The 12913-nt window shown below is 39.2% G+C and overlaps 1 protein-coding gene across 1 annotated transcript; it reads left to right on the plus strand.

The window, feature by feature from the left end:
* Positions 1 to 5116: 5116 nt before the first annotated feature.
* On the plus strand, positions 5117 to 10643 carry LOC113061304 (somatolactin-like). The gene is made up of 5 exons (XM_026230329.1): positions 5117 to 5151; positions 5398 to 5588; positions 6574 to 6687; positions 9460 to 9639; positions 9713 to 10643. Exons 1-5 carry the CDS (start codon positions 5136 to 5138, stop codon positions 9917 to 9919), a joined length of 708 nt encoding a protein of 235 aa, XP_026086114.1. The 5' UTR covers positions 5117 to 5135; the 3' UTR covers positions 9920 to 10643.
* Positions 10644 to 12913: the final 2270 nt, after the last annotated feature.

Raw genomic sequence — 12913 nt, forward strand, 5'->3', positions numbered from 1 at the left:
ACATATTTATATATATATATATATATATATATATATATATATATATATATATATATATATATTTTTTTTTTTTTTTTTTTTTTTTTTTATGTAATTTATTGTGTTTATTTCTGTGATGGCAGAGCCAGAAAAAGAAAAAAAAATCAATAAAGCAAATAAATATTTGACAGGTCATCTTGACAGTAGCTAAACTATAAATATATTTGTTCTATCTTGGGCAGCAATATTTTTAGTAACTTCCCGTTCATTAATAAAACCTGCATTATTTTTGGTGACATTATTCATTGGTATTCTCGTATTCTCAGAGGTATCTGTTAAAGGCCTACATATGCAGGAGTCTGAGGAGAAGGCCACGGCTCTCCTTACACTTGAGCAGGTGAGTTTATGAATCTATGGATCTCTGAGAATATTCATGAATAACTGCTATATAAAGCCAGTGTGTTTGTCTCTAATTGAACTTAAGCCTAATACTAGAAAAAAAGAAGAAAATTATAATTTTCTTACTTGGTATTTTTGTCTTGTTTTCCAGTAAAAATATCTAAACACATTTTCTTGAATCATGACACATTTATTTGAGAAGCAAAATTGCATAATCTGTCTTGTTTTCTGAAGAAATAAATAAATTGCTCGTTTTCACTCAATATCCTGTTAATCTTGAGTACCTATAGAGTAGGACTGCATCCTTCATAACTCCAAAAAGTCTTTAGTTTTATAATATACGTAAGAGAAAGATAGTCTGTACCGATTTTTCCCGGAAAAAACACGACCGTCTGGAGGCGTGACGTGTGGGCGGAGCTAAAGAATCACAAGCACGAGTAGGCCTTTGCGTTGAGAGCGTTTTGAAGCTGTGACATTACCGTGAGGAAAAAAACATCCAAAACAAACCATGGCTAACAGTCAGATTCAGCGTATATTTATGATCCAGAATCAGAAGATCCAGAGGCTGAAATTGAACAAGAGCAGCATCAGCAACGACGTCTCTATGTGGTATGTACTGAAACTGTATATATTTGCTTAGCGGTTTTGGAAAAGTTCCACTTTATGTTTTTTTTTTTTTTTTTTTTTTTTTTTTTTTTTTTTTTAAGCTGTACATGTGGAAAGTGCAGTTTGATGACAACATCGCATGTTGTTTACTTGATGTGCTTATGCACCGATAGCTAAGTTAACAACACAGAGATATTTGAAGCAGTTTTACTCACCGCATGTGGTTCCAACACACAATACCCTTTTTCGTTGGGACTGCATTATCCATAAGAAATAAACAATATGCAAACCCGGGCGTCAAACTGGGCCTTGTTTGTAAAACAAGCATCTTCGAAATGCAGGGAACAAACAAAAACACTTGCAAAACTCCTTTGATGCTCTGTAAAAATAAACTCCATCCACTGGTCCCTTAATGTAGTTTTTTTTTTTTTTTTTTTTTTTGGTAATCTGTGCAGGGTTTTCTTGCCCTGGCAACCAAAAATACACTTCTTTTGTGACATTTTGCTCTCACTCTGGTCAGTGAATGTCTCTGCTCTCAGTGCTCTGCTATACGGGAGCGCGCGTTTTTCTGGCAGAAGTGCCCTTAGGACGCATATAAGGAAATTTTGCTCCATCTAACGTCACACAGAGCCATACTCAAAAAAAACTTTCCGAAACTTGTGACAAACCGGAAGTTTGACTGTACGTCATTCTCCTCAAATGCTACTGACATTAGAAAAGTGTATACCAATATTGCATGTAACTTTAGAGACGGTCCCTAAATTTGAGACTCTCGAACTTCCAATGTCAAGCCAACTTCATTTTTTCATAGTTTTCTTTTCTCTGCACCGGATTGATGATTTTACCCAGGCAAAGATGTCCATCCATCAATTATGAACATTCAGCTGCAAACATGAGGTGTGAGTGGTCGCGACCACGGATGGGAGAGTGGTGCAGGTTTTTTTTTTTTTTTTTTTTTTTTTTGAGCAACTGGGATGGTGCCCTCTCTGGGATTTGGTGCCCTACGCAGACTGCATATTCTGCGTATAGATAGTGGCGGTACTGCTGTCGCTTTCGTGCAAGTCGCGACCGTGTATGCCGTGTTGTGTTGTTGAATGGCACATTGCACTGCGCACAGCCGCAGACCAATCGGTGTTAGCGTCATACCACTGCGTCCGCGAAAACTTTTCTTTTTATATCATACACACACCGTACCGATTGGCCTGCACACACTGCTTAAAACATTTAGTTACAAAGAAATTATAAATATAATTAAGTATCAATACTTTGCAGAAAATATCGATATCAAAATAGAAGCTTCTGTGAATAGATATATCGATAATGCAGCAATGATGTGCACATCCCTAGTAATCAGCCTTCTGTTTTCAGCAAACGCTTCAATCAAGAGAAGTTTTGGGTGAGAGCAGGCAGCATTCAGGCTGTGTGTTTTCCCTGCCAAAAAAAAAAAAAAAAAGGTAGGGACACGCACGTCTCACGCAGGCAGTCTGCAAGCTCTAACCTGTTAACATGGGAGCCGAGTTAAAAACGGACACGCCACACAGCCGAGACGCTTGTGCCACGCATCCAGTGTGTCAAGTGCAAGGCTAAGAGGCTCGCGACCTCCTGGGAGGTTTCCAGAGCAGCTAGTTTGGCCATAGCCTGCTGGTGCGGCGCTGCAGGGCACCGAGCTAATTGCTCTGATGACACCAGAGATCAGTCTTGATTCCCTTAGTTGACTATTTGGCAGCGTGAAAACTACTGTCAAATGTGTCTCAGTGGGTCCTGCACACTGTAGTGGGAGGCCAGAGAATCCAGTTTTGGTGGGCCCCAAGCAGGCTCTGGTAATGGAACAGAAGTAGACTCTCTCTGAGGATGGAGGCCATCGAGGTGGTCCCTCCTTGAGTTTCAGAGTCCGGGTCCTACAGCCGGTACTTCACTGTTCCGAGGAAGGATGAGGTTTTGTTCTTTTTTCAGATCTGTGCTTTTTGAACCGCTCAGTCAGGGGACTGAAGTTCAGCACACTTGCACAGGCCAAGTCCGAGGACTGGTGTGTCACGATAGATCAAAAAGATGCACTTATCTCCATCCTTCTTCATCAGAAGTTCCTGAGGTTTGCTTTTGGGGGCAAAAGCCTACCAATACAGATCTTCTGCTGGCCTTGCACTCTCACCCCACACTTTCATGACTCAACCACATTGACGATTGGTTGATATCAGCTCAATCAGAGCAGATGACGGTTCGGCACCGAGGTGTCGTTCTCGCTCACATGAAAGAGCTGGGGTTAAGACTTAACGCCAAGAAAAGTGTGCTTTCTCCAGTACAGAAAACCACTTATCTGGGCGTGGTGTGGGATTCGACCACGATGCAGGAACGTATGTCACCTGCTCGGATCGAGTCGATCCTCACTGCAGTCGCGAGAGTGAGAGAAGGCCAGTCACTCACTGTCAAGCAGTCTCTGAGATTGCTGGGTCTGCCCTGCCCTGCCCTGTCCTGGTCTGTGGAGTGGTCGCCATCTGACATGGCACATCAACTGCCTGGAGATGCTGGCTGTGCTTCGTGCACTTCGTTATTTTCTCCCAGACCTAAGAGGTCACCATGTGTTGGTGGGCACCGACAACACAGCGGTGGTCACTTACATAAACCACCAAAGGGGTCTGCACTCACGCCGTTTATACAAACTAGTGTACCAGATCCTTGTGTGGGTCCAGGAAGAATTCCTCTCGCTCAGAGCAGTTCACATTCCTGGGCATCTTAATATGGGAGCAGATATCCTGTTGAGGCAGGGGCCGAGGCCCAGGGAATGGTGGCTTCACACCGAGGTGATGAAGCAGAGTTGGAGAGGTCGGCCAGACTTGGGTGGATCTGTTTGTGACTCAAGAGACATCGCACTGTCCCTTCTGGTCTTCTATGGTACAGACGTGGCTGAGGCTTCATCTGTACATTTTTCCCCCGATTGCTCTTCTCCTGGGAGTTCTGGAGAGAGTGTGCGGGACGGTGTCCGGCTGCTGTTAGTGGCCCAGTTCTGGCCCGGGTGCAGGTATGGTTCCTGGGCCTGATTTCTCTTTTTGACGGCACTCCATGAGAGGAGCTTAGAGCCTGTAGGTGTGGTCTCTGAGGAGGCGCAAGTCTTAGCTTCCGGTCTCTCAATCGAGGTTGTTCAAACCGTTCTCCAATCCAGAGCTCTCTTAATGAGGAAACTGTGCTCTTCCACACTAGGCAGAGATTTGAAAGTCTGGCGGCGTGGGCATTCTCGTTCCCCATTCGTTCTCGATGCAGCTCTAGTTCCTGAAGAGGAACGTCTAAGGTTACGTATGTAACCCTGGTTCCTCGAAGGAACGAGATGCTGCATCGCAGTGCCACACTTCCAGCATCTTTGGCCCGGCATTTGCTTCATCCTTTGGGGCTGATTATAGGGCTTCGCTGCTCATGATTTTATGCTTCCTGGTCTCTGACGTCACCCGCCTATGACATCTCGCCCTTCAATTGGACTGATTATACATGTTATTCAGAGACGTCATGCTGGACGCGTTCCCCATTCGTTCACGACGCAGAGTCTCGTTCCTTCGAGGAACCAGGGTTACATACGTAACCTTAGGCGTTATTGTGAACCCACTGACACAAAATATAAAGTTGTGTTTTCTGAAAAAATTTTTAATCTTAAAACAATTTATATAAAAAAAAAAAAAAAAAAAAAAAAAAAACATTCGATCATGAAACACAATAATTGCATGGCTTTTTGTTGAAACATTTCACACTGATTCTTTCCTACCCCACTGGCAGATATTATCTATAGTATAGATTAAAATTGCAATATTGTGAAATATGACACAATATAAATAAATAAATATTTGACAGATCATGTTGACAGTAGCTAAACTATAAATATGTTTCTTCTATCTTGGGCAGACATATTTTTAGTAACTTCCCCTTCATTAATAAAACCTGCATTATTTTTGGTGACATTATTCATTGGTATTCTCGTATTCTCAGAGGTATCTGTTAAAGGCCTACATATGCAGGAGTCTGAGGAGAAAGCCACGGCTCTCCTTACACTTGAGCAGGTGAGTTTATGAATCTATGGATCTCTGAGAATATTCATGAATAACTGCTATATAAAGCCAGTGTGTTTTGTATCGAATGCAAACAACTGACCATTGACAAATCTGTGCAAAATGAACAGGCCTAAAGGTACATTGACTCCAGATTTGTATTTGCTTTTTGCAAGAAAATCTGCCGACAGCAGCCTAGAAGAAACGCATTAGCATTGAAATGAAAACAGTGCTCGCTTATCAAATATGTGATCTCAACAGAGAGCAAAAATATTTCTAAGGATATTAGCTTAACAGTTCAGCTGTTTCTTTGCTAAAGTGAATCTTTCAAGTGAATCTCAGTTATGGTGTGTTTCTCTGGTCATGTGTGTGTGTGTGTCCTCAGTTCTGCAGGCCTGGCTGTGGTGTGTGTCACTGTGGCCTTGCTGGCTTCCTCACGCCGTTCCTCTGGACTGCAAAGACGAGACGGGATCATTCACCCAATGTACATCAATCTCTCAGGAGAAACTTCTGGATCGTGTCATCCAACATGCAGAGCTCATCTACCGCGTCTCTGAAGAGTCCTGTACTCTGTTTGTGAGTGAACAATCTCTGTCTGATCTTTATTATTCACTGGAAGTCTTTATACTGTGAAGAAAGAGAGAGATCGAAACATACTTCAATCAAGAAACATTTACTTGAGGCAAAATTTGATATTCAGTCATGTTTTCTGAAAAAAAAAAAACTTAAAAACTTAAGCATTAAACAAAACAAAACAAAAAAAATTATAATTGGTATTTTTGTCTTGTTTTCAAGTACATATCTAAACACAAGAAAAATAATCTTACTTTTTACAAATTTTCTTTAGAAATATTTTTTTAATGATTTCTAATGATTCTAAATGTCTCTTGATTTAAGAATCGTTAGATATTTGTACTGGAAAACAAGACAGAAATGACATACCAAATGAAGTTGAACTATAATTCTGACAGTGTAGTTTGCACATGAATTAACTGTTGCTCAATCTTTGCTTTTTTTTTTTTTTTTTTTTTTTGTCTTAAAGAAATATATAACACAGAATCAGATAAGAAATGTAATTTCATCTCATCAGCTGAGATGTATTATTAGCCAAAATGATTGTAAGTTTTCTTTCATTTAATCTCATTATTTGGTTTCATTTAATCAACCTTGCTTCATTATTGCCGGCTGTGTGCATGACTCTGAATTAAAGAGACTGTAATCTTAATGAATCAGACTTATTATAAACACTGTGAGATGCCTTAAAGTCTTGTTTGATTATTTTATCAGTCAGTTTTATCAGTCTTAAGTAAATGGTCTTCTCGCAGCGGGAAAACTTGCAGAGAATGATGGTATAATTACATTTTTCACCTCAGATCCTCCAAGTCTGTTGTCTGAAGTGACACACACACACACACACACATATATATGTATATATATATATATATATATATATATATATATATATATATATATATATATACATTGCTGCCTAATTGACCCATCCAAATCTAAAACAGATAAAGTAAGATTTCCAGATCTTCATGATCCGTGTGTCCTACAGGAGGATATGTTCATCCCGTACCCTCTGCATTATTTGAGGAACCAGGGAGGAAACCTGTGCCACAGCAAACCCTTCCCAATCCCGGGCTCCAAGAGTGAAATTCAGCAAATATCGGTGGGGAGATTTTTCATTTGATTTTATACTGGATATATAAACTAGCATTGTAAGGCGAGAAGCCTTATTGACTCAAGATGTTTCAGCCCCAAATGGAGGTTTAGATTGCTTGCAAGTAACAGTTTTTCTTCTCCTCTTCTCTTCTCTTCTCTTCTCTTCTCTTCTCTTCTCTTCTCTTCTCTTCTCTTCTCTTCTCTTTTCTTTTCTTTTCTTTTCTTTTATTTGTTTAATTATGCAATTTCTTTGAATATGGAGATTTATTGTGACACTTCAGAGTACACATTAAGTATGTAAAAAAGTAATGTCTTAATCAGTATTTTTACCTCCCCCCCAGTAATAAGTATCTAAATATGCTTAAAACATAACAAAACAGAGGTTTTAAGTGATAGATTTGATTTCAGATAATTCATCTTGAATTAGCTTTATTTTTACCCAGTTTATTTATTTATTTAGAAGCATGCAGAAGGAACTGATACAAACATATTATACAACCTAATTCAGTGTCTGTTTATACTAAATTAATCATATTTTAGGGACATTTAGATATTCTGACAAAACACTGACTGAACACTGAAAATTAAATAAATACAGGTATATATATATAAAAAGCCGATCTATTGGATTGGAATCTGGTGACTGTGGAGGCCATTTGTGAAATCATTTTCATTTTCAAGCAACCAGTCTGAGATGATTTGAGTTTTGTGACATGGTGCATTATCCTGCTGGAAGAACGCCTTATGCTGGAATAGCAGTCATTTATTCCGTCATCACCGGGTGCAGATAGCGTGTGCGCACATTTGAGACCTGAAAAACACACGTTTTTATCCGTGTTCAAACTAAACTCATGTAAGCTTTGCCAGTTTAAATATTTAAGAACCACAAGCGCAGTGAGAAGATTTGTGCATGCGCTCATCCAAAGCGCGTAAACCCACGCCATATATATATATATGCCGGAGACCGGGGTTCGAGCCCCGCTCGGAGCGAGTGTGAGGAGCGTCAGGGAGGACCCGGGTGAGAGGGGTTACATTGGTGCCGTGACCTGGATGGGAGTGAGGTTTAGGGGGGTGAGTGTAACAGAGGCCAGCGAGCAGTGCTGTGCAGGTAAACCTCACTCCCCGATCTCAAGAGACGCACTAGCGACAGATGCTAGTGGCTGTAGCCATTTAGCCTCCTTGTTAGTGTGTCTGCCTCCCATGCCGGAGACCCGGGTTCCAGCCTCGCTCGGAGCGAGTGTGAGGAGCGTCAGGGAGGACCCGGGTTACATATATATATATATATATATATATATATATATATATATATATATATATATCTCTTAAGATATTAAGTAATGTCTTCTGAAGAAAAATAAAGTGGGGGGATAAAAATAGTATTGTTTGTTTTCTCTTTGAATTAACTTTCTTACTCTCATCCTATGGCAGAATTATAAGGTTTTTTTGTTTGTTTTCTCATCCATCCATGCATGTCAGTAGAGATTAAGTCTTTCACTGGAAAACTGATACTTGAACCATGTGTTCCAGCTCTGAACAAATGAGCTTTGCCTAACGGGTATTGTGTGAAAGTCTGTGACGGCAGGCTGTCTTGTTCATCTAATGCACTACTGTCTGACAGCTCTTTCAATGAAGAGACTAGTATTTCTTAAGAACACAATTGCCTCTGTCACCAAATAGGCTGTTTACTTTTCAATAAACCTTCTTTCTCCACTGAAATAGGTTTAATCATTTCAGCTTCTTACTAGTTAATGAGTCTTGTAACACCACCAGTGTACACAGCCTAAGTAGACACGTCTTTTCGTTTGATTTAGACATTTTACAGTCTCTGAAAATTCTTCTGGAGCTACAGTACAGAAAAACTGTTGCAAAAATATTGAAAATTGGTTACATCCTGTAACCTCGCCTTCACCGGGAGGTTGTGCTGATTTATGAAGTAGTCTTGACTGCTGTATTCACAATCTTTAATCCGTTTAGAGTTTGAAGTCTGTAAATTGGGTCATTATTTATTTATATGATGAATTGTTTGTTTGTTAATACTTGAGATCAATGCCTTATATAGAGAGAGAGAAAGAGAAAGAGATAGAGAGAGAGAGAGAGAGAGAGAGAGAGAGAGATGATTTTATATGGCTTTTGGTCATTTTTATTTCATTTTTATTTCAGTACATGAAGCTAACCTAAAAGAAAATTAGACATTTTATCTTATACCAGCTAAATTGTAATATTTTTTTATGTTTTATAAGAAACATATTTGAAATATATGAATTATATTTAAATTGTATTATTATTATTATTATTATTATTATTATTATTATTATTATTATTATTATTATTATTAACTAATAACCCTAGTCTGCATTACAATAAGGACAACACACATCCTAAAATGTGCATCATAAAACTTTAAGGTCAAGCTGACATAATCAGCTTTTATTAGCCGCATGCAAACTGGAATTGTGTATGCTTTTTCTGCTGTTTAGAAATGATAACTCATCTTGGTGAATCGGTTGGATGGATTCTAAACACCAAACATGCTTTGTTGGTGTGTAAATGTGGGCGATTGTTTGTTAATATATTCATGTTTTTAAAGTCAGAGAGTTCAAGCTACAGTAGTCGTTTCCGCAGCTTAGTAATAAATGCTCCTTTTGGACTGGAGAAGATGTTCTGAAAGTTACAGTATGTTGTCCGTACATCAAAATCTCTCAAAAAAAAAGAAGAAATCGATGCACATTGGATTGCTCGCACCATGAGCCCTTTCACGTCTCTGGTGTGTTTTATGCAGGATAAATGGCTGCTTCACTCGGTCCTGATGCTGGTGCAGTCTTGGATGGAACCCCTGATCTATCTGCAAACTACTCTTAATCGTTACGATGACGCCCCGGACGCTCTGCTAAACAAGACCAAGTGGGTGTCTGATAAACTGCTCAGCCTTGAACAAGGTGTGCTGGTCCTCATCCGCAAGGTAAATCAGTATCAACACAGCGTCTCATAATGCAACCGTGCCAAGCAGCATTTTCACTCCGGTTTCTCTCCAGATGTTGGATGAAGGGATTCTGACGACCTCGTCCATCTTCGAGCACACGTTGACCCCATACAATGAACAGTCCCCAGAGATGCTGGAGTCCATCCTCAGGGACTACAACCTGCTCATCTGCTTCAAGAAGGACGCCCACAAGATAGAGACCTTCCTCAAGCTACTCAAATGCCGTCAGAGCAACAAGCTCAGCTGTCTTTCCTACTAAACACGCATTTCATATTTTATTTTATTTTATTTTGAAGAAGAAGAAGAATCTGCAGTGTATGCTGAATTGGCAGTAGTAACCAAAGTTAGCAAACCTTTAATGACACTTCTTAGAGTAATGAGCCATAACCGGGCTTCTGGCTATTTATTGTATATTAAAAGGAACAGAAGAAGATGCACACTGTTCTCACACATAATCTGCATACTGCACTATTGATTTCCTCCATTCTCTTCTGAACTTGAGTTTGTATGCGATGCAGATTCCTCATAGTCTGTCAATGTCTCTCCAGGTCTCTGGTGTGTTGCCCGCATGTATTCATTTTATTTTTATTTTTTTCCTTATTGGGAAGACGGTTTCACCTTTGTATTTTTTAGATGAAAAAATTATTGATACAGAAATATGCTAATGAAGCTACAAAGCAGACTGTATATGTTTCTGGTCTCTCTCTCTCTCTCTCTCTCTCTCTCTCTCTCTGTGTGTGTGACTGAGGAATGTGTTTTTGGAGAATAAAAGCTATACTTTATGGATGAACATGGTGGACATCTACATGTTATATGGCATGAGATAAATATATATGAGATAAATATATCTTATGCTGCTGAATAGCATAAGAGTAAGAGTACGGTGATCGAGTAGTGTTATCTATCTATCTATCTATCTATCTATCTATCTATCTATCTATCTATCTATCTATCTATCTATCTATCTATCTATCTATCTATCTATCTATCTATCATCCACCCACCACATGTGTGTCTTATATTCCAATCGAATCTATATCTATGAAAATAAGTCTCAGTAATTTAAAATAAATGTAAAGTAAATGTATGTTATCCTCCAGTGTTGTAGTCAAATTATCCAGCAGTAATTTGCCATCTAGACAGGATGAGGTGAATATGGCTAAAGTTAGTGAATCACGTTTTAATAGTTTGGCTCCCTCGCTGTTGTGACCTTTTTCTGAGGGTTAATTGACTGATATAATTATGACCAGAGGGAAGGAAAGACAAACAACAGGCCTGTTAAAAATGTTAATGAGGTAGTGGTTCCCTAAAGCTCTGTCTGTAACCAACGGCCATCTCGATGGCAACAGTAGCAGTGTGTTATTAAAGAAAACAAGCACAAGAGACGGCCATCTGGGAGCCCAAGCAATACTCGTGCCATCCTTACGATCCCTGTCATGGAAACATCACGTCAGCCCATCTTCACCTGCAAAAAAACAAACAAAAAGACTGTATTATCCCAGACATTCACTTTTAAATCTATGGTGATAGTTTAGAAGTTGTAAAACATTTAAATACTCTTTTAAAAGGGCTCAATCACAGATTCTGAAACATAAGCAAACAAGGTGCTAAATTTAACAACTATGAAACCTTGATTTTTTTATATATTTAACAAGTGAGGAATTGGATTTGTCCTTGCATTTATCAAAAAGTGTTTAATTATTTATCAATGGGATGATAGACATTTTATTAAATAAATCTTTCTTTTTCATTTTTTTTTCAGAAACAATCCCAGTACTCAAGAATAAGTACCAAAAGTTAATTAATATTCATATAAGATTTATAAAGCTAAACTGCAAATATGATATGACCAGTGATGTTATCCTTCTTCTTCAGAGTTATTCTGGACCCTTAAGAATGATGTGAATTTATAATAACCCACACCAGAAGGTGGCACTAGATCTCTGTAGTACAATAAAACACAGAAGGGAAAAATGGGGGCAAGAAGAAAGGTGTGTTAATTGTTTTTTTTTTTTGTTTTTTTTTTTTGTTTAGTAAATATTCTTACCGAAATTCACCAGGGGCAGAAACTATGTCAGTGTTATATAAAAAAATGCACAAGAGAAATGGGATAAGACGTGTGGCAACATGTCAATTGTGCAATTTATTGATCAAAGATAAATTTTTTCACATTCAAAATTGACTTGAATGGACATAAAGATTCTGCTACCATTTAATATTCCGCAGCCACTCTTTCCATGTCCAAGTTCCTCTTATCAGAAGGTGTAAATCAGCGTCTAGCTGTCATGAGAGGGGTGCTCTGGCACAGTGAGGGTCTTGTGGGCAGGATGTGGTGGTGAGGCCTGGTGTCAGCAGTGTCAGGTTCAGTTTCCTGTGTCCTAATCATTTCAACATGGAGGCCCATGCCTGGGCTCTGGCTGCTAAACCGCCACCCCAGCAGTGTGGACCTCCACCCCTCAGCCCCCTTCCGCTCCCTCGGCTCTACAACCATAAATATTAAAGATCTGCTATACGAGAGCATGCAAACTTTAGGGAGGTGGGGAACGGCGGTGACTAGATGATTTCACAGTCTAAGTATTGTAACCTCAGGTAAGAAAAGCTACACTGCTGGAGTTCAGGAGAGAGACTAAAGAGTAAAGAGGGAGTGAGAAAACAGGGATACTTATATATAGCTTAGTCATTAAACTCTAGATCGCACAGGCTGATGGGTTGTTAATGTAACTGATGATGTTCAGAGAGCTAAGTGACTTGGCACAAGCTGATTGGTTCGTGCAGCCAATGAGCTTACTGCCTTGCATTTACATGGCAGGCTAGCATTAGCTACAGATTCCAGCAGCATGCTTTTCAGAGTTTCTCTGAAACCCTCCACCTCCCCCCAGCTCCACCTGTATAGATCTACTAAGGGTTAGTTTATATGCTATTTGTGCAGCAGCAGAATGTCTTGAATACTCACAGCACCACATGGCCGTATGCATTGGCAGTAGTAAGTTACTGTACTTGCTTGCAGCTGCAGCAATAATATACAACTACAGCCATAACCAACAGTAGCAGCAATTCAGCAGCGTAGCGTACCAAGACCAAATACATTAATGTCATTTCCATCACCATACTAAAATCTTCAGAGAATTGTCATGATTAAAATCAGTATTTAATGGGATAGCCAAAAATGAACCAATTTAGTAATAACAAACAAACAAACAAAAAATAATAATAATAATAATAATAATAATAATAATAATAATTGCTTGTCCTT

Source organism: Carassius auratus, chromosome 43, assembly GCF_003368295.1.
Source record: "Carassius auratus strain Wakin chromosome 43, ASM336829v1, whole genome shotgun sequence".
Classification (NCBI taxonomy): Eukaryota; Metazoa; Chordata; class Actinopteri; order Cypriniformes; family Cyprinidae; genus Carassius; species Carassius auratus.